This window comes from Chlamydotis macqueenii, chromosome 6 (assembly GCF_036417535.1).
Source record: "Chlamydotis macqueenii isolate bChlMac1 chromosome 6, bChlMac1.mat, whole genome shotgun sequence".
NCBI lineage: Eukaryota > Metazoa > Chordata > Aves > Otidiformes > Otididae > Chlamydotis > Chlamydotis macqueenii.
In genome coordinates this window covers 12,175,494-12,193,884 of record NC_141561.1, presented here as the reverse complement: position 1 = coordinate 12,193,884, position 18,391 = coordinate 12,175,494, and the positions used below count along the sequence as shown (strand labels likewise).

Here is an 18,391-nt window from a genome sequence, read left to right as displayed (position 1 = left end):
TTAGATTTTACCTTCTGTACCTCAAGACGCAAGTAAAACTTTAAGACACTTGGATAGTTAAAAAATTGCAAGGAAAAAGTTTTTAAAAGTGTACTTAGGATTAGAGAGATCTGCTCGAAAGTCAATGTTAGGTTAATCCCTCCTGTACAGCCTCTGATTGCGATGAGTTTTGAGCAGGAATTTGCATGTCTGTGTCACTACGCTTAGCACAACTATATTTGTCTACTTTGATTGGCAACACCATGTATTTATCCTGGAAAATACACAAATGATTCACATGCATCAGCCTGAAGTAGGAAGGCTGAGCTCTGGACATCTGGATTTAGAAGAATGTGAGTCTGTCAGTTGAATTAAAGCATCAAGGACATTGATGCTGAAGGTGGAGGCAGACTTGCAAATATGCGTTTTCCCTTCTCACAGTCGGATGATCTGGTCAGCAGGGCTCCGTGGTGGGAATCCTGCCTGCGGAGTCAGGTAACTTATTCACTCTAAGCCTGTGCGGCCTGTCGTGCTTTTATATTTTATGTTAAAGGTGTATCTTCTAGTAACTTTAAATTCCCAAACACGTCCTGAGGCTGTTTTGAGGATGACTCCCATTTCAGCTCAGCCTCTTGCCTCTACCCCATGCATCCCAAAACTCTCCCTCCCCTTTCCGCATGTAAAAACTTCTGGCACTTATAAAATATATTTTGTAGGTGCAGGTTTTGTTTCTGTGCCTCAGTGACGTGGTGTTTGCAAATAGCTGGGTTTGTGATGAAGTGTAGTGCCTGGGGCTGCGTGTTCTGACTTTGATTGGCTTGGTGCCTTGTTTTGAATGCAGCAATCTGTAATACATGGGATGCAAGAACAGCCTCTTACTTCTTCACATCCACCCTGGACACATTTTCCAGCCCAGTTGGAACAAGACAGGATCAGAATTAGTTCAGTAATTAAGAAAATATTGAACCTCTTGTGTGTGTTAGGCAAATGAGTTAAAGCTTTTAGCTAAGCAATTAAGTGTTAAGGTTTTACTGTAAGGTGAGTGTAAACTGGATAATTTCTCCAGCTAAGCTTCCCATAATAATTCCATTAGTATGAATTCAGTACAGTGCAGAAGGGAGGCAGCGTAGCATGATGGATATGATTATTATTATTATTGAAGATTATTGCAGTACAAATGAGCAGTGAAGGCCCCAGCTGAGGTTATGGTCGTATTTTGATAGGAGTTATACTTTATGGTAGGATAAAAGACAGTCCGCTCTGGAGCGGTCATGATTTAAATAGACCAAAAGGTGCAATCACAAAAATTTTTCTTTGCATAGATATAGAACTGAGATGCAGAGAGATTAAATGCTGTGCCTTCCATGTGGCCGGTGGAAGCCGACCTTGATCTTGTTGGCAAAGGCACTGGTGTATGTGTGAGGTACGGTGTGGCCAGTGGGAAACATAAGCCCTGTTCCACTTTGGAAGAGTGGGTGGGAGAGGGTTGTGGTTAGTGCCGTAATGTGGTTGCTGAATTACTTGAAAATTCTGTTTTAATTTCCTTCATCTGCTCTGTGTCAGTGTGGGTTAGTTGTTTTAACTTCATGGCTCTCACTGTCTTCTGTGTGATATCGAGGTACTGGATAGTGTTTGCACAGTGTTCTGGGATCTAGGGACAAGAGCGCTCTCCAAGTGGTAATTTGCTGCCTCTCCTGTTGCAGTGTATTAAATTTACATAAGAATTTTAATCTGATGATCTGACTAGGGAACGAACTTTTAAAAGGAGTGGCTTCTTAACTAAAACCATATTTCTTGATGTTGTGTTTATCTCATCTTTCCGCTTAAGCATGCTTGCTGGGAGTCATATTGGTCCAGTTTCAATAAGCCGTATGTATGGCTTTTTTTTTTTTCTTTTCTTTGGCTTTTGCTGATCAAATCGATATGATAGTTTATTTAAGACAGCATGTCTCAAGCAATTTCAAAAGCAATTTGTCTTTGTATTTTGTTTCTCAGCATGGAAGCTGTTACTAATGTTTCTGGCTTTGTGTTTCTCTAGGCATTCTTGCCAGCATTTGTATACTCGTTAAAGGTGTCTCCACTCATAGAAAAAATAAGTGACCACAAGGATTTTAAGAAGCTTCTCAGGACACGGAATAACATACTAGTGCTGTATTCCAAATCTGGTAAGTCGTAGTCTTTTTTTTTTTTTTTTTTCATGTCACAACTCTGTGTCCAGCAAGGTGCGTATGTTTGAACATCCGTGTGACTGTGTGCATGCTCAGATGACTTAGCTCTTTGCCATTACTTGCTCTCTATTCAGTGTTAACCTCACGTGACTACAAGAGCTTCTTCAGGATAAATGTCCTTTGTTCCAACTCAGAGGCTCCTGATGTTTCAAGATTGGAGTCTTCTTAATTTCGCCTTCTAATTGCTCTGTCACATTGGCAAAAATATATGTTATTCTGGCTTTGTCTCCAAAACTGGCTGCTTGTAGTAGCTGTCAGCCAGCTTTCTGGTATGTTTATTGCAGTAGTTTGCAAGTTTCGGTTTCCTGGTGACACCGAAAGGCTTAATGAATAGGTATAGTACTGAAATCTATCTATCTTTGCTTCGAACAGCTTTCAGTGTCCCGTGGTTGTCTTTCAACTTTAATTAACAAAATATAAAAATAAAAAATGAGCTGCCTTTGTAAGAGGGAGAAATGGCTCATTTCATGTCGTGCCACCTGTCCTCTTGAGTCTCTTTGTCTTCTCTCTCATTCAGACTCTCCTTTCTGGCTGTTTGTTCTTGCTCTTACCTGTCTGTTTGCTCTCCCTTTTGCTCTGTTCTGCTCCTGCTGTACTTTTTCTCCTTTGATGCCTTGTTTGTTTTGGTGTGGTGTTCTGTGTGACACCATGTAGAATGAAGAAACAGTCTTTAAGCTCCATACATAAGTGCAGAACGCTGTTGTGGATGTGGAAGTCAGTCATTGGACAGCAAGAAGTAAAATGTGTCACTAAGATGACTTTCCTTAGTGCTGTATTGGTTTTGATTGTGTTGTTACTTCCTTTTGCTTCCTGCAGGCAAGCAGTACAAGGTAATCCTTTGTTTGGGGTTTGAGTCCTCCCTTTCTGATTCTGTTGCAAAGGTTTTATCTCAGTTAAACACAATGATGTTGGTAGAGTTGCTCTGGGTTTATAGTGTGGCAAATTGGAGCAGTATGTGGTGACCCAATATCCTCCCTCCCCTCACCCCAGTATCCAACAATTTTGCAGACAAAAATGTGCAAGTGCTGGGGTAATTAAATTTGTTTCCTAAATATATGCTTATTCTGAAACAATTAAAATGATATATGTGACAATTTTTTGTTAAAATATTTATGTTTTGCTATAGTTGTGGAACTCTAAGTGCTCAAACTTGGCCAAATGGTTTTGTAGTAACAGGTTCAAAGTGAAAGTCATAAGAGAGTTTCTAACGCTTTTTGATTTTGAAAGGAACACTTTAGATAAAAAAGACATCTATATTATTCAGCTTTTTAAAGGGAAAATTTTCTTTTTACGCTTAATATTTTAAGTGGTGGTTGCTTTCATTTTCAGAAGCACAACCAGAACGCTTCAGCTCTGACAGTCATCAAATAAATGTTGCCCTATGGGCATTGTTCAAAAGCTGTGTTGTGGAGATTTCTTTTTTCTGTTTTTGTTATTTAATTGGTTGGTTTTAGCAATCTAAAGCATTGCATGCGGAGCTGACTGTGGGATTAATGTTTCTTCCTAGAACAGTGATCCTTGCACAATTAAAAATCTCTTGCCTAACTGTCACCCAGAAAGAGGGGAGGGGAAAAAAAGAGATAAGAATTTGGAGGTGCAGTTCTAATCCCAGATATACATCCCCCGGCTGTGATGAGATGTTGGCCAGCCGATTGCATTGCTGGAACAAAGGCTTTGCTTCTCTGCTGAGCAAAACTGGATGAGTATTTCTATCTCATGCAGAAAATTCATTGGTTTCAGATGTCCTCATTTATAGGAGATGTTTAGTTTATCCTACCGGCTGGGTATCCTGCCAGGGCTGTTCAGCTAGTGAGTCTTCTGGGACAAGTCTGTCCTATCCTGAACGCTTATTTCTTAAAGGGTGTTTGTTGAACTGTTCCACTCTGTGTACATGCAGAGAATTCCCTCGTGTGTCTACATCCCTGTGTTGGAGAGAGGTGGCAGTTGCATGTTGCCAGTATTGGGGGTAGGAGAGTTTCTTGAGAGCTAACATGTGTGGGCTGGCGTCTCTGATGGCATCAGGCCCGAGCAAAGGCTGTCAAATACGAAGAAGCTGTTTCTGGCTCAGGAGGTTGTTGAAATAAAAATTGTGGAAGTTTATTTTGAGGGGATTATTGCTACCCACTGGCTCTACTTGTGTACTCTGACCTATATAGGCCTTCACTTTCTCAAATGTTGGAGACAAGATACTGGTCTATAGAGGCATACTGTCTGACCCAGTATAGCCGTTCTTATATTCAATTATTTGAAGCAGTTGTGGAGCAGCAGCAGCGGTTTAAATAGATCTGGAAGAGGCTCTGGGTTTCTATTTTCTATTTATCGAGGCATGAAACCATTTCTGTTAGGTTTTTTTTTGGGGAATTGATACTTGTTTGAACCTCTGTATTTTTCTCTCCTGAGCTCTAGTCCCATTTTCTTCTGTGTTTATTTTTAATACCATTTATAAAGCAGTTTTGGAATGGAAGTGTTTTCCAAAATCTACACATGTGGCATGGCTTTATGAATATCTCAGTTGTATTTATAATACACTCAGTTCTTGGAAGGACCTTTTCTGGGTGCTTTCTGCTAATAGTTTTGCGCTCCTCACGACTGTTGGTTTTGGTATCTCCCAGGGTTATGAGAATAACAGTGTGTTATTTTCTGTGTATGACAGGGATAGCATTGAGGCAGGCAGAGATGCTGAATATCTTGCCCTTATAGCTGATGAAGGTCCTAAATGAAGTTCCTCTAATTAGCAGGCAGTGGTACCAACTGGTTGATGCCCAGCCACAGGAAAAAAAGCATTACTGGGATAGAAGCTGGTTTGCAGGAGAGGGCATGGTATAGCTCCTTAAATGTAGGTCAGGGAGTGTGCCTGGAGGCATGAATTTCAGCATGTTTAAGGTGAGGTGGAGGGAAAGAGCCCCCCAACTTCAGCTGCAGCTAGCATTCCTGGTTTACAGAAGATTTTACTGATCCCTCTCATACTGGTTTCTTCAAATTAGACAAAGTGTTCTTCCAGTGCTTCAGAACAAAGGAATGCACCATTGAGTTTTTCTATGTGGAGGAATAATGCTGCTGTTGATTTATTTTTATTATTATTTTGTTTTGTTTTCCAGCTGCTGCTGCGGAAAGTTCACTCAGGTTACTGTCCAGCGTGGCCCAGGAGGTGAAAGGACGAGGTACTATAAGCTGGATAGACTGCGGGTATGTCACACTGTTTCTCCCTCACCCCCCTAAGCCCCCCTCCTCTTTTGGCTTTTATTGCTGACTTAGCTTTTTTGATTACTCTGAAACTTTTTGCCTGTAACTGAAACCACATCATTCTGTGCAGTTTCTTCATAGCTGCAGGGAGCCTACATCTTACTGTCCTCTGTTTCTTCAGACCAGTAGTGGGGAATCATTTTTTCCTTATGGTTGTTGTCATTGCTTCTCTGAAAGTATGTTTTTCAGCCTCTTGCTGAACCTGGAGACCCCTGCTAGGATCGCCTTTCGTGGGGGCACGTAGCATGGAAACTGCTCCAGCTTTCCCACAAGCTAGAGGAGGAAGAATCCCACATGTTGTGCTTTAGCTGCAGGGCAGTGCAGTTCTGCTGCAACAGCAAATATTGCACAAGCAGCAGGGCTGTTTGCTTGGTTTTGGAGCATCCATTGTGTTTCTCAACAAAATGTACTCTATTTTAAAGAACTACCTCTGTGCTTGTAGGTTCACAGCAATTTTTAATGTGAAGGGAGGGAAACTTGTTTTTCTAAGTGGTTGCTTGTGTGGGAAGGAATGAACAGGTGTGTACTTTCTGATTTGCAGATGTGAAAGCCTCCACTGTGGTTCTGCTCAATAACACGTTGCCTGTGGTTTTAACTTGTGTATCATAGTGCCTCTCTACTGCTTTGAGAGCTCTGCCTGCAGGTGGCAAATTCCCCTTCCTGTGCTGCAGGGAAACAGCTTGCTGCTTACCTGTTTTTGGGTGGCTTGCCATGATAACTTTATGCTATGCATAAGTCTAAGTCAGTTCTGAAAATCATGTGACTCCCTTAAAACTATACTTTTCAAACCAACCTCCATCCATCAAGCAGTGACCTAGAGTAAGTCATTGGTAAACTGAAGTTAACGTGCTTTTGTTGTTGGTTAACCTGTCTTGCTCCCCCCCCCACCGCCACCAGGCAGGTATATCTCCTGTGGAGTCCTCTGCTTCCACTTTCTGTTTGCGTTCTGTTGGGCTCGTCCAAATGCACAGACACTTTCATCTCTGGCGGTCTGATGGGGACCATGTTCCACATCATGGAACAGACTGACAGAAAGCAGGGCTGCTCCTCAAAGATCAGGGAAGCCTGTACTAGTTCCCACCTGCTGAAAAGCCAGCAAATAAATTGTATTAACCCTGGTGGGAAGAAGGTTGCATGGAGGTCTGACATATCTCTGAAATCTAGTCTCCTTTTCTAACAAAAGCACTGATAAACAATTTTTAGGTTGTCAGTAATGACGGCTAGCCAATAGGATACTGGACCAGCTTCTTGGCTTTAGTTGTTAGTTGGTCCCGTTTGTGATTCTGGAGTGGTCACTACCTTTTTGTCTTCTATTTCCCTTTTGTTTTAGGCTGCCTCTCTGTTGAGGGGCTTACTGTGTGTGTGTGCACGTGGCACGTGTGCACAGCTGCTGGAATGATGAGGTTGTTCATCTGGCCCTTCAAAATACTGCTGTAATACAACTAAGCAATAACCATCTTCGGGATTTATTTTAGTTCTGGGTTGGAGAAGGAAAGATTCAGCGTTTAGGACTTCAATTTGAAATTCAGAGAGGTTTTGTTACTTAGTTCAATGGGTCAGTCTCTGCTCCTGAGTTCATAGGTGATGGTGATGGGGAGGGAAATGTGTTGTTTGGTTTTGCTGTAAAATAAACTTCAGTTCATCAAACCCTAATATGCTCTCCCTTTCCAAATGCTGACGTCTAAACCAAACTTTGTTATGGAAGTTACTTGCAACAAATGTATTTTAAAGTCTCTTCCAGGTAGTGCTTTAATACATTTCATGGGAAGCCTGGTACTTGCAGTGCCTTCCCTCTGACTGTGGTGGGGAAATACTTAAATTAAGCTTCCTGTTCGTGATGAAAGGTGAGTTATTCCCAGAGTGAAGCAGCCTGGTGAAGGTCATGCTGTAAGAGGTTAGGAGACCTAGGAATAGATTTGTAGGTTCCTAAAACTTTGCTTTGATGCCTGTAATACCATGGTCAGATTGCCATTTGCTGAGTGACAGGTAGTGGACAAGGGTGCTGTAATGTGGCGATGGCTGTAGCTCTCTCTTTGAGGGCTGAGCCATGCTTCCTTTCAGATCACTCGTTTGGGAAGAACCTGGAAAAAATAGGTTATCTGTCCAACTGTAGCTGGGTATTAGTCAGAGATGTCTCTTCTGTCCCTCCCTTCTGCAGAGGGATGTCATAACAAAGTTTCTGAACTTACTCATGGGACAAGGCGAGCTGGAAGACTGGCTTGTGGCAAAGGAGAGGTCTTGATGCACGCAAAAAAATGCCGCAAACAGATAGTTTGAGCCTGGACCAAGTTTGTGGTTGATGTGCTTGTTAAACCTTTAAAGCATTCTGAAATCAGTCTTGTAGTGTTGAGGCAACTTTAAAACAACTACTTTTTCCTTGAAAGCTTTTTTTTTTTCCTTTGCTTATTGCTTTTTTATTTGTATACAAATGGCTGCAAACTGCTGCCCACCTCACTGCAGCGATACTACGAGTGAGGATGCAGTAGTGCTGTCTGTCACCGGTCACAAAGGGCCAGTTGTAGGGCCTGAACAGCTGAGTCCTAGCAGAGCTGCTCAAGCCATTCTCCCACTGCAAGTATGCTGTGAAGCTCGTTTGTAAGTCTTCATACTGAAACAAGCAGCACACAGATGCAGGGATATTTACAGCACGGGCTCAATTTGTTTTACAAATATTGACAAGAAATGGTTTGTTTGGCAGCAATATTTAGCAGGGAATTTTGGCTTTGCTCTTCACATCCCGCTGTAGCGGACTTCTTTGCCTTCAGATCCAAGCATTGGCAAGGCTGGCATACATGCGGAGTTGTGGTTTGTGTCTGCTTCCCCGTGGCGATGACGGCAGTCTTTTTATTTTCTTTATTAGGAGTGCTTTTTTTGTTTCTTGTCATTCTCCTTCTTCCCCTCATTTTCAGAAGAAAGCAAGAACATACTGTTCCACTGATGGAAATGGTTATGGGTTGCTAAGTCTCGGCAGTATGTTCTGTATTTCCTACAGTGGAGGGGAGTGTGCAGGTTTGTAGCTGGAGGCGGGCTGCCTGAATTGCTGGCTTACGTGGAAACCATTCTCCTTGGCCTTGGCTTTTGTCAGGTCTGTGGTATGAGACAGAGGTTAGACTTGAGCTTTCAGTTCCAGTTTGAGTGGTCTCAGGGAGACCAGGGAGATTAGTTTTTCAGCATAATGTGGGGAAATACTTGGTTTCTTGCTGAGACAGTTAGTGTGGAGTAGAGGAGGTTGCCATTTAAGTTATCACTTTGTGGCAGGATAGCAGAGGTCTCCAGAATGCCTGGGCTTAGGAGATGTAGGGCTGGGAGGTGCCAGGTACCTGCCTTTCCTGCACGCTTGCGTTAAGTGCCACGCTGGAGCAGGGCCATGCTGAGCGCAGCGCACCCAGGGATGCCTCTGCGTGCAGTGTTGCAGATAAGGTCCTCGTTCACGGGCGATTTCCATCAGTTTGCGCAGGCAGATGCCTCCTGCTGAAGATGAAGGGGCAGAACAACAATTGCTTGCAGCATTGGAGTGGTCGCTCTTTGCTCCTGTGTGCTGAGATAGCATATGTGGCTCTGTACATAATTAAACATGAAGCTAGTTCAGTTGTGAATAAAAGACCTACAAATGATGTGACAAAAATATGTTTTATTCTGGCCTTTCCGTGTTTTAATTAGGAAGTCCTTGCTGAGGCATTTGATGTTGAATGAGCAGTGGTGTGAGAGATGACAGAATATTGAATTAATAATGCCTGGTAAAATGCAGTCTTCTGTGTGATGGCTACTTTTTGTTGCTGTCAGTTTGAAATAGAACGCTTTTGGCTATTTTTTATTTATTTGTTTCCTCCCTGTAACACCTGGTGCTTTGTTTCTGAGTTGAGGCAAACTAGTAGCAGGGGTAGAGCACAATGTTGCGGTCTGGTAAATCGTCAGAGTGTCCCAGAGATGGATCAGTCATCTTATGAGCAAATGTTTTGAGATTCATGTTTGAGGAGATACCACATTTAGTAGGAGCTGAGTCTCAGCTTCTGTTCCTGGCTCTGCAAATGATTCACTTCTTGTTACTTTGTGCTGTTGAAAAAGGTGTATCAGTTTTCTAGGCAACTGGGTAAATATTGCCTGATTCATTAGTCAATGTTTGTAAAGAGTTTGGAGAACTTTGAAAGGAAAAATGCTACAGCAGCACAAATGAGTGCTCTTCATTTAGTGCGTTCAGGTGCTGTTGGGATGGGTATGTAAGCAAGCAGAGGACTATTGTTGAATTATTTTTAGTAGGAGGCTGATAGAAATTCTGAAAATGGGAGGGCTTCATAGGGAATTGAAAGCTTAATATGTCTGAAAAAAAATAAGGTGTCTTGTCCTTTTGTGTAATCTCAGAGTTTGGATGCTGCAAACTGTAATAGCAGGTTGGGGCGCAGTGGGGCTGGTGTGTGCTGCAGAGGCAGATGGACTGTCTGTGTGTGTGTTCAGAGCCTCTGCATCCCACAGTTCCTCACGGAAACTCCTGGCAAATCTACATGTAGGCAAGTAAAAGGTATTAAGTGATGTGCCTGGGAACACAATAAGATGGAATTACTGCTGGAGTGAAGATGAAATTTTTGTTGCTTGTCTTTAAAGCAGACAAAGCTCCAGTCCTAGTTTGTGATGCTCTGAGGTCTGGTTTTGAAGAATAATCAGTATAAAATTGTCCTCTAGCCTTCTTGAGTAGATTTTGTGATAGATGATGGGCCAGCTAAGGACTGATATTGCTTGGAAGACTGTAACTAGTTTGAGTGAATTGGAAGGGGAATGAAAGTAAAATGGCTTTGTTGAAGAGAAGAAAATGTTTGGCAGGTTATAAAATGCATTGTGGCCAGGTGCAGCTTTGAGGAGGGGGCAAAAGAGGTTGAAACTAGCTCTTTCCATCTTGAATGTGATTTAGTGAATATTCCTGAGTTTTCCTGTTACTCAATTGTTTTGAGTTTTTTTTCTATTGATTATAGTTCCTGCCCAATTGTGGACAAGTATTTTCAAAAAAGCATACATTTCTTTGGCTCTGGGTAATTATTCGCTGCTCAAACTTGCATGGTTCCCTTTACTGTAGGTCCCAAACATAAACAAAGCTGTGTGATTTCCATCTGCTGTCATAGCGCATGTGCTTGGCTTTAGCACGTCAGACTGCTAGAAAGAGGAAATGCCATCTGGTTAAAATGTCTGACTAATTTTTGGTTGTTTTTAATCCCACTTTTTCTGCTTTTGTGTGTCATTCTTGTCCCTTTTGTCTGTCCTGTGCGTCATTCTTGTAGTCCCCATCCCTAGTAATTACTTGTTGCAATCCTATGACACTTAGCATAAAGGCAAGACCATAATTTGGCCGGTAAAGCAGCCCTTTCAAGGCTGTGCATCTAAACAGGCTGTGCTGGTTCAGGAGAGAGCCAAATCTAATGAGTAGTTGTCTTTTCTGGGATTTCCCCCAATTTCTGCGTTTTAGATGAAGTCTTCCTTCCAAAATTTCTGATTTCCTAATGTTTTGATACAGAAAGGCTTTACCCATACACACAATCATAAATGAACTTGTTTAATGCCTTGAAACAGCAGGGAGGAATTTCAGAAATAAGGCTACTGATTCAGATGGTATTAAGTGTCATTTTGCTCTTTAGTTTCTACCTTCACTCCTATAAAGCCAATCAGAAGTAGGATTTATTTAAGAGAATAAGTCTACTCATCTTCCTTCCTTGTAGTTGGATTTTAAAGCTGATGAAAAGCTTTGAAACTGCAAATAAAAATGACCAGATCTAATGGGGAGAGAAAAAAGGAAGAAGAAAGGAGTGCTGCTCTTGCACGGATGTGACCTCTTCTATCCAAGTAGATTTGCAGTGTCTGGGATTTCTGCTGTTTTCTCCAGTTGTCTGGAAGGCGAAGGGCAGTGGCAGGTCGGGAGCGGATGGCGCGTAACGTTAGATGCCAGCCTGGCAGAGGTAGCAGGGGCTCTGTGTGCAGCTGGTCCAGGGGAGGTAAGCCAGGGATCCCTCAGGAACACTTTGCAAGCGTAGTTATACTGACAGCGTGGTCCTCGTGTGGATGCAATTTATATGGGCAAACTGTGCATTTGCAGCATAGATTTTCAATACCTTCCTCCTGTCTCTACGATAACTTGTCTGTGCCGTTAATGCTAATTCACATTAAAGCCCTTTTATTTTACTGTAAGAGTGACCATTCAGGAAGTGCTATGCCAGCCTGGAAAAAAATTCCTTTTTTAAGTAAACTCTCAGTTCCTGACATAAACCCATTTAGTCTGGGTTTAATTGCATTAATTGCATTAATTCAGAAATGCAGTGCATTTAACTAAAATCCACTGTAGTACTTGGGTGCATGAGCCTGGGCTCATGTCTCAGTTTCATCCTGACCACGCGTGCTCCGTGGGTTTTGCCTAGCATTGCTCGTTAACTGTGAATCTTCAACACTGCTGCTTTTCAGACTAAAATGAAGAGTAAGTGAGCTAAGACTTGATGGAAAGTTACCTCCATTTTCCTGCATTCAGTACTTCATTTGAAACATCCTCTAGCATCCTCTCCAGGCTCGTAGTGCAGCTAAAGGTCATAATACAGGCGCCAAGGTAAGAATATAATGTGCTGCGGCATCTGCGTGCCCATGGCCGATAGATTCAAAACCTGCCTTCACGGAGATCTTAGATTAGCGTAAACCCAAAGTAGAGTGGTTGTCATCCTGTGTGCCAGGTTGGGACAATGTCTCCCTGTACTGGGTTGTGTGGGTTAGAGGAGGTCTGGATGGACCTGATGAGGAAAGCTGCTGCTTTGCAAAGAGGGTTTGAGTGTTTGGCGTTTCTAGAAGTTCCTGCAGAGCCTTTGGTAGCTCCTGTGAATGTGTTCACCTTATTTCTATGCAGGTATGTGGGCTGGTGAGTGCCTCTTACTGATTTATATTTCCATGGAAAGTACCATTCGTTGTAACTTCTTGACTTTCTGCAGGGCTGGATCTTATAATTTTTTCCCTTAATTGTTTTTGCTTGACAATACCTGTTACCTTTTTGTCTTGGGTTTCTTTCTGCTCTTTGACTCACTCTTGCTTGCAGTGAGAATTAATCTCATGGGTTTTAGTTTTTGGAAAATACTTCTTTTTAATCTCATTCCTATAGATTCCTGGCCTCTCTAATTGACTAATGGGCACAGGGAGTCGTTTGTATTGGCTGACGAGAGGTGCTGGGTCTCTGCAGCACATGGATTATTCTGTTTGCATTCCTGGCACGTTCCAGGGGAGCGTTTGGAGCAGAAGGCTGTGATCGCCTCGTGGGTCACAGGGAAGCTTGTTGCTGCGTTCTAAGTGGGAGAAAATCAGGGAAATTCAGATGAGACTCTGTCTGGTCAGCCTGTTAATCCTAATCTTTAATTCTTTCCAGCAGCACGTTTTCTGGTTTTGTTTTTCATGCTTCCCCATCCCTTAAAAGATTCAAGCTCTTTATCTGCCGCATTGTTTGAGTGGCTCACTTGTTCTGTGCTATGGAAACCTGTTGCTATTGTTACTTCTTTTTAGAGATAATTTCCATCAGGAACCTAGAACGGTGACAAAATGTTGCATTGTTTTCAAAGACAAATCTTGTGTTTTAAGCTTCCTGTGCTGATTACTTCTGCATCCATCTCTCCTGGGTCCTGTTCCTATTTTGGTGTCTGCAGGTTCTTAAATCCCACTCAGGAGTGTAGTATCAAAAGTGCCTGCCTGTCTGCATGGACAGCTGCGTATGGACTTTCTGTTCTCGCAGATGTATGCCGTTGCCATCCAGCCTCTGCTTAGCACAGCTCTTTGGAGAAGTGCTCTTGCAAGCTAGGCTGATGGTTTGAAAAGTGATTTTTAATTTTTTTTTTTTTTTTTTTTTTTCTTCTCAAGAGACTGATACAGAAAGGTCTGGAATCGTTAGAGAATATGAGGGGCCTTATAAAAGTGACATGCCATCAGCAGCTGCCGCCCCAGACTGGGAGGGGGGAGGGAGGACAATGGGGAGGCAATGCCCACGGTCTGAGAGGAGGAGGGTTTTGCAAGGATCTGCCTGTTTTTGTTTGGTCAGCAAAGTACACAGGCTGCTGCTGTAGTGTAAATGGATCACATAGTCCTTGGTGGAGGGTAGGACTGATGACTGGAAGGAGCATAGTCAAAATCCCATATTGTCCCCAGCAACGGCTAATGAATTGCATTTTTTATTTTGAACCCCCCACCCCCGTAGGAGCACATCTAACTACAACTGACTGTTAATGACTTCCTCTTTCAGATTAGGCTTGCAAGTGCAAATGTGCTTTTTATTTTTAGGTGGCTTGAAGAAATTTCTAGGGTTGACACCCCTTTCACTGCTTTTTTGGGTCACAAGCTCAGTCAGTTGTTTGGCAGGATCTCAACTCCATGCTTTCTCAGGATGTTCATCAGTCTGTTGTCTGGAGAGGGTATTCTCTGGAAGATAGCCAGAGGGCATTGCAGAGGCTGCGCATTGAGCTGGGAAACCCTGTTTGATAATTCATTTCTGAGGACTGGTCTGAAAGTGCAGTTGTGCTCCCCTGAAGTTATAACTGGAGCTGTTCTCTGTACGATGGTTTTCACCATAATGTAAAAGAATGAAAGCAGTTAAACAACAGAGACAATAATGAGGGAGCATACTGATAACAAGATGACAGCTTTGACTGGTACGTTCCAAAGCTTTTTCCCGTGCTGGGAGGCTTGTGTTGTAGGCAGCCCTGCTTTTGCTCAGCCGTATCACCCTGCGTTCCTCCTCCTTACCTGCTCAGTCTTGTCTCTTCCAGCTCTTGGGACAGTGACAGTGCTTGTGCAGCCACAGATACAACAGAGCCTGGATCGTGTTGGGGTCTACAGGTGCAACTGTGATATAAGGGACTGCCAAAGCGTAATTTATGTGGATTATTGAGCGCTGTTTCAGACGGAGACACGTACAGATAGAAGAGATAAAATTTGTTTATATATTGTGAGGTCTGTGGTTCACATGTGGTTATGTGATATGCTGATAGAGGAGTGAGAGAGTTTTTGTGCAGGTAGATTTACTGTCCTGGTTACTTAAATTGGTGCTGTCAGCATTTTCATTGATCACTTCTCTTGTGCCTGGAAACGCTGTAGGTGTGGATGAAGAAGGCTGTGTCAGTCTGCGTTGCAAAGTGTTAGTAGCTACCAACACTGTGGTGTGGCCGCACAGCACATGCACACAGTGGTATTCTGTTGGCAACTGGAAACATGAACTTTTTTATGGATGGCATCTTTGTCATTTCCTAAGAGGGGATTTGACAATCATTCCAGATCCTTCCTCCCCTGAGGCTGATGTGGTTGTAGGGCTGTTTTCCAGTCTTGATGATAAGCCAATGAGCAGCATTATGTGGTAAGAGAAGTAATTAGGGAGCTGCAGATGATCTTACCTGTGCTTGTGAGAGAGGATGGTGCTGAGGATGTTCAGTCTTACCTTGCTCCCCTCAGGACCTGCCAGGACAATGTTTGAATTTGTCCCAAGGAGGATGTCTTGGACTGCCACCTCCGGGCACCATCTCTTACTCAGGATCCTTCCAACTTGGACTTGTTTTGTTTTTAGAAACCAATGTGGACTTACAGCAGCCAAAGCCCTGGATCTTATTTTGTGTTCCTCCTGTCTAGCTTTGTCCTCTGTTCTTTCTGTCTCCAAATTACCTTGCTACATTGCTGCAAAAGCCTTTTTCAGGGTTGTTTCTGCCACTGGGAACTGCCGTCAGTATCTCTCGCTGTTTCTCTGTCGTTACAGCGATGAGCTCCCAGGCCTGTGGGCAGCCCTGCACAAGCAAAGCATCCTGCGCTGCTCCTGAGACATGCCCATGGCATGTCCCCTTCATGTGCTGGCTTCGCTGGTGGTGAGCCAAAGGAGGACAGATCTTCCTCACAAGTCCCTTGCCCTCCTCCTGCCTTGGTAACAGCTGGCTGCCTGTGCAAAGTGATTATTCACGCATGCAAACACTGACAAGGGACCCAAGAGGTTTACAGGGAGCGCTCCAGTTGGGCTCCCTGCCAGCTCCATCATAACCTCGAATGATAGAAATATCTCCCAGTAGAGGAGACTGGGATGTGAATTAGAAGGGATGAAGTATTCCTGTGATACACACTGTCTTTGTTGTTATTTAGACTTCTTGCTTAGTTAGGTCAACTTAGATCTTTCATTGTACCGTTCTTTTTACCAAGCTGCCATCTGTCTTCACTTCTTCAGCAAAGGAGCATTTTGGAGCCCCTGTTTGGTTCCGTGGGAAGGGGGAGCGTAGGGAACATGCCTGTGGGGAGTGGAAGGAAGCTGTGCCATCCTGCCACTTAAAGTCTGGTAGACAGTTGTGGCTTTGGTCCTTTGTGATATTGCAAATAGGTTGATGTTTTGGATGATTTTCCAAATAATGCTGGATGATTTGTAGGACTGCCTGCAGGCAAAGCAGGAGTGCCCTCAGCAGTAGTACAGAAGGGACCTACAAGGATTTCAATTGCTCTGGAATGTCTTGGCCAGGGTGGTAGAGTGCTGATTTTGGGGGTGGTTTCTGACTTTTTAGGTTTTGGTGTGTTTTTCCCTTTTTTTTTTTTTTTTTTTTTTTTTTTTTTTTTTTTTTCCCCCCTGCTCCTTCTAGTCTTTATAACAAACTCTTACATTGCCTCTTCAAGTGGTATAATTAAATTGCAAGAACAGGAGGCCTAATTACCCTCTCCCATGTGAGAGTTAAGGAGCTCAGCTTCAGCGAGAGGCTGCTGGCTGAGATCCAGAAGAGACAAATCTCAGAGCAGAGGCTGCATCTGTGGTGATATTTACTCTTATTAAGGATAATGGCCATTACTAAGTGATATTGGAGCAAGTTGCTCTTTGCAGGTTATTTTTGTCTGGCCGTAAGTGAAAGCAGAAGGAAAAGCAGAACGAGTCCATCTCTGTCATTTCTGTATGTCTGATTTTCTCCTTTTTCCAAGGAATCATTAGTATAGCATTTGAGTTGGTGGGTCTGGCATGTGCAAAAATCTGCACTGATGCATGAAAAAATTACTGATACATATTTAGACACTTCCTATTGTGGGAATTTGCTCCTCTTCCATCCCTTGCATCAGTGTGGATAGCTTGCATAAACTGAACTCCCAGAGCAGCAGTGCAGAGAATCTGCCCACTAAATGGTAAGAAACCTACCGGGGCAAACCGCTGCTTTCTTTCCTGTGATAATGGATGTGCATTCAAGCAGCTATGTGAATCTCTACAAATGGAGCAATCCTGAAAGCAGGGCAGGCTTAGATCCTGTTTCCTCCCAATGAAACAGCTGTTCTTATCTTTCTTTTTTTTAATAGACACTCATGCAAACAGAAAATGAATTGGTAGGAGTTGGAGTGGCAGGAGTTGCTAGCTGTTTGCTCGCAGGTACACCTCAGTAATAATGTTTTGTAGCCTTTTTCAACTAGAAACCTTGCAGAACTTTTCTAAGATGAGTATCTGGATCTCCAAATGACACATAAGGAACAATTACACCTTTTTCCCCACATGGTTTGAAGATGCACCAAATTGGTGGCAGAACTGGCAACAGAATTGTCTTTATAGTAATTTTGGTCCTCTACTGATGCCACAGCAATTATCTGCTCATCTCAGGGTTTGACAGACGCTGTTGCTGGAGGAAGGTTTCAGCATTACGCTTGTTCACCTCAGCCACCTAACATTTGTCTTGGCAAGGCTGAGATGGCCAGAAATATGTGTGTGTCCTTGAAACATGTGGGAGCATCTGGAAGAGCATTTACAAATGTTGTCTTTGGTCGGGGCTGACTTTACTTAGCTGTCTGGCAGTCAGCTCCAGCAGGGCCACATGGGCTTCTCCATGCCTCCGTTTGGAGTAAGATGGAGGAGTGATCTGAAACTGGTGCCTCCTCCTGAGATTCCCTGACCATGGATTTAGCCTATGGGACCATTGGAAGACTGCAGGTGAGAGAAGACAGGATGTTTTTGGCACTGGGGTTTGATGTTACTGTAGAGTTTCTTTACAAACGCCATGTGGCAAGCCACCTTCTTGGCAAAAATCCAAATCCAGGCAACTCGTTTCATCTAGTTTTGTTACGAGGAGAGATGTTCATGTTATCCAGTGAACAGATGACGTGTTTTGGCTCCACCTTCCACTGCAGTCTGGGGAAAACAAAGGTGTAGCAGACAAGATGAAAATAACTGTCTTCTCAGGCTCAGATCTCCACCCTCCTGGAGAAGCAAAGAAAGTGTTTACAGGTTACAAAGACTAGCTTTGTTATGATCTGAAAATGCAGAACCGACATGAATTCAGTAACTCTTTGGATGAACATGCTTCTATACAATTAGGATTACAGGTGCTCCTTCCTGGTGAGGTAGTTGCATGCTCTGTAAGTTCCTTAAAATGCTCATTTCTGTCTTCAGCATAATCTGATTTCAATGCATGTGTCCATAGCACCCCCCTTCTCATTTCCATCCACAGTAAGCATTTGGGAAGTTTCCACGAAGGCACGCTCTCATCTGCAGTACACTGTGAACTTACTGTTTGTTGTTCCTCACACTTGCAGAAAGGCAGCTGGAGAACATTGGGAGAATTAGCACCAGGACAGTGCTGGTAGCTCTTTGGCTTAATTTGGTGGGACTCTTGCAACCCTTGCATCTGTCTCTAATGTGTCTCTAATCCATTTCTAAATTGATTTATCTGTGTAACTGGTACAAGTTGTCCTCTGCTGGGAACAAGTTTCCAAGCTTTTAATCTTGCTGTTTGTCAATGCAAAGAATAGTCTTGTCAATGTGAATCATCCTCTTTTCTTTGTAGTTGTGCTGTTTCACTCATCTCCCCAGGTCTTTGATTTCATATCTACTTCAGCTTGAAGTATCCTTGTAGCTTCACTTCTGCATCGCTTAGGATAACAGTTAGGTCACAAAGACCCTTTACCTGCCTACCTGAGTGAATGTATATGCGTTTTCTCTGATGACCTTTCTC

At 43.2% G+C, this 18,391-nt stretch overlaps 1 protein-coding gene across 1 annotated transcript in view; it reads left to right on the top strand.

Annotated features, from left to right (window-relative positions):
- PDIA5 (protein disulfide isomerase family A member 5) overlaps positions 1-18,391 on the top strand; it is a 101,219-nt gene that overhangs the window by 10,309 nt on the left and 72,519 nt on the right. The window contains exons 2-3 of the mRNA XM_086750794.1: positions 2,018-2,144; positions 5,306-5,393. Coding sequence (XP_086606920.1) covers positions 2,018-2,144; positions 5,306-5,393 — 215 coding nt within the window. The remainder of the gene's footprint in view (positions 1-2,017; positions 2,145-5,305; positions 5,394-18,391) is intronic.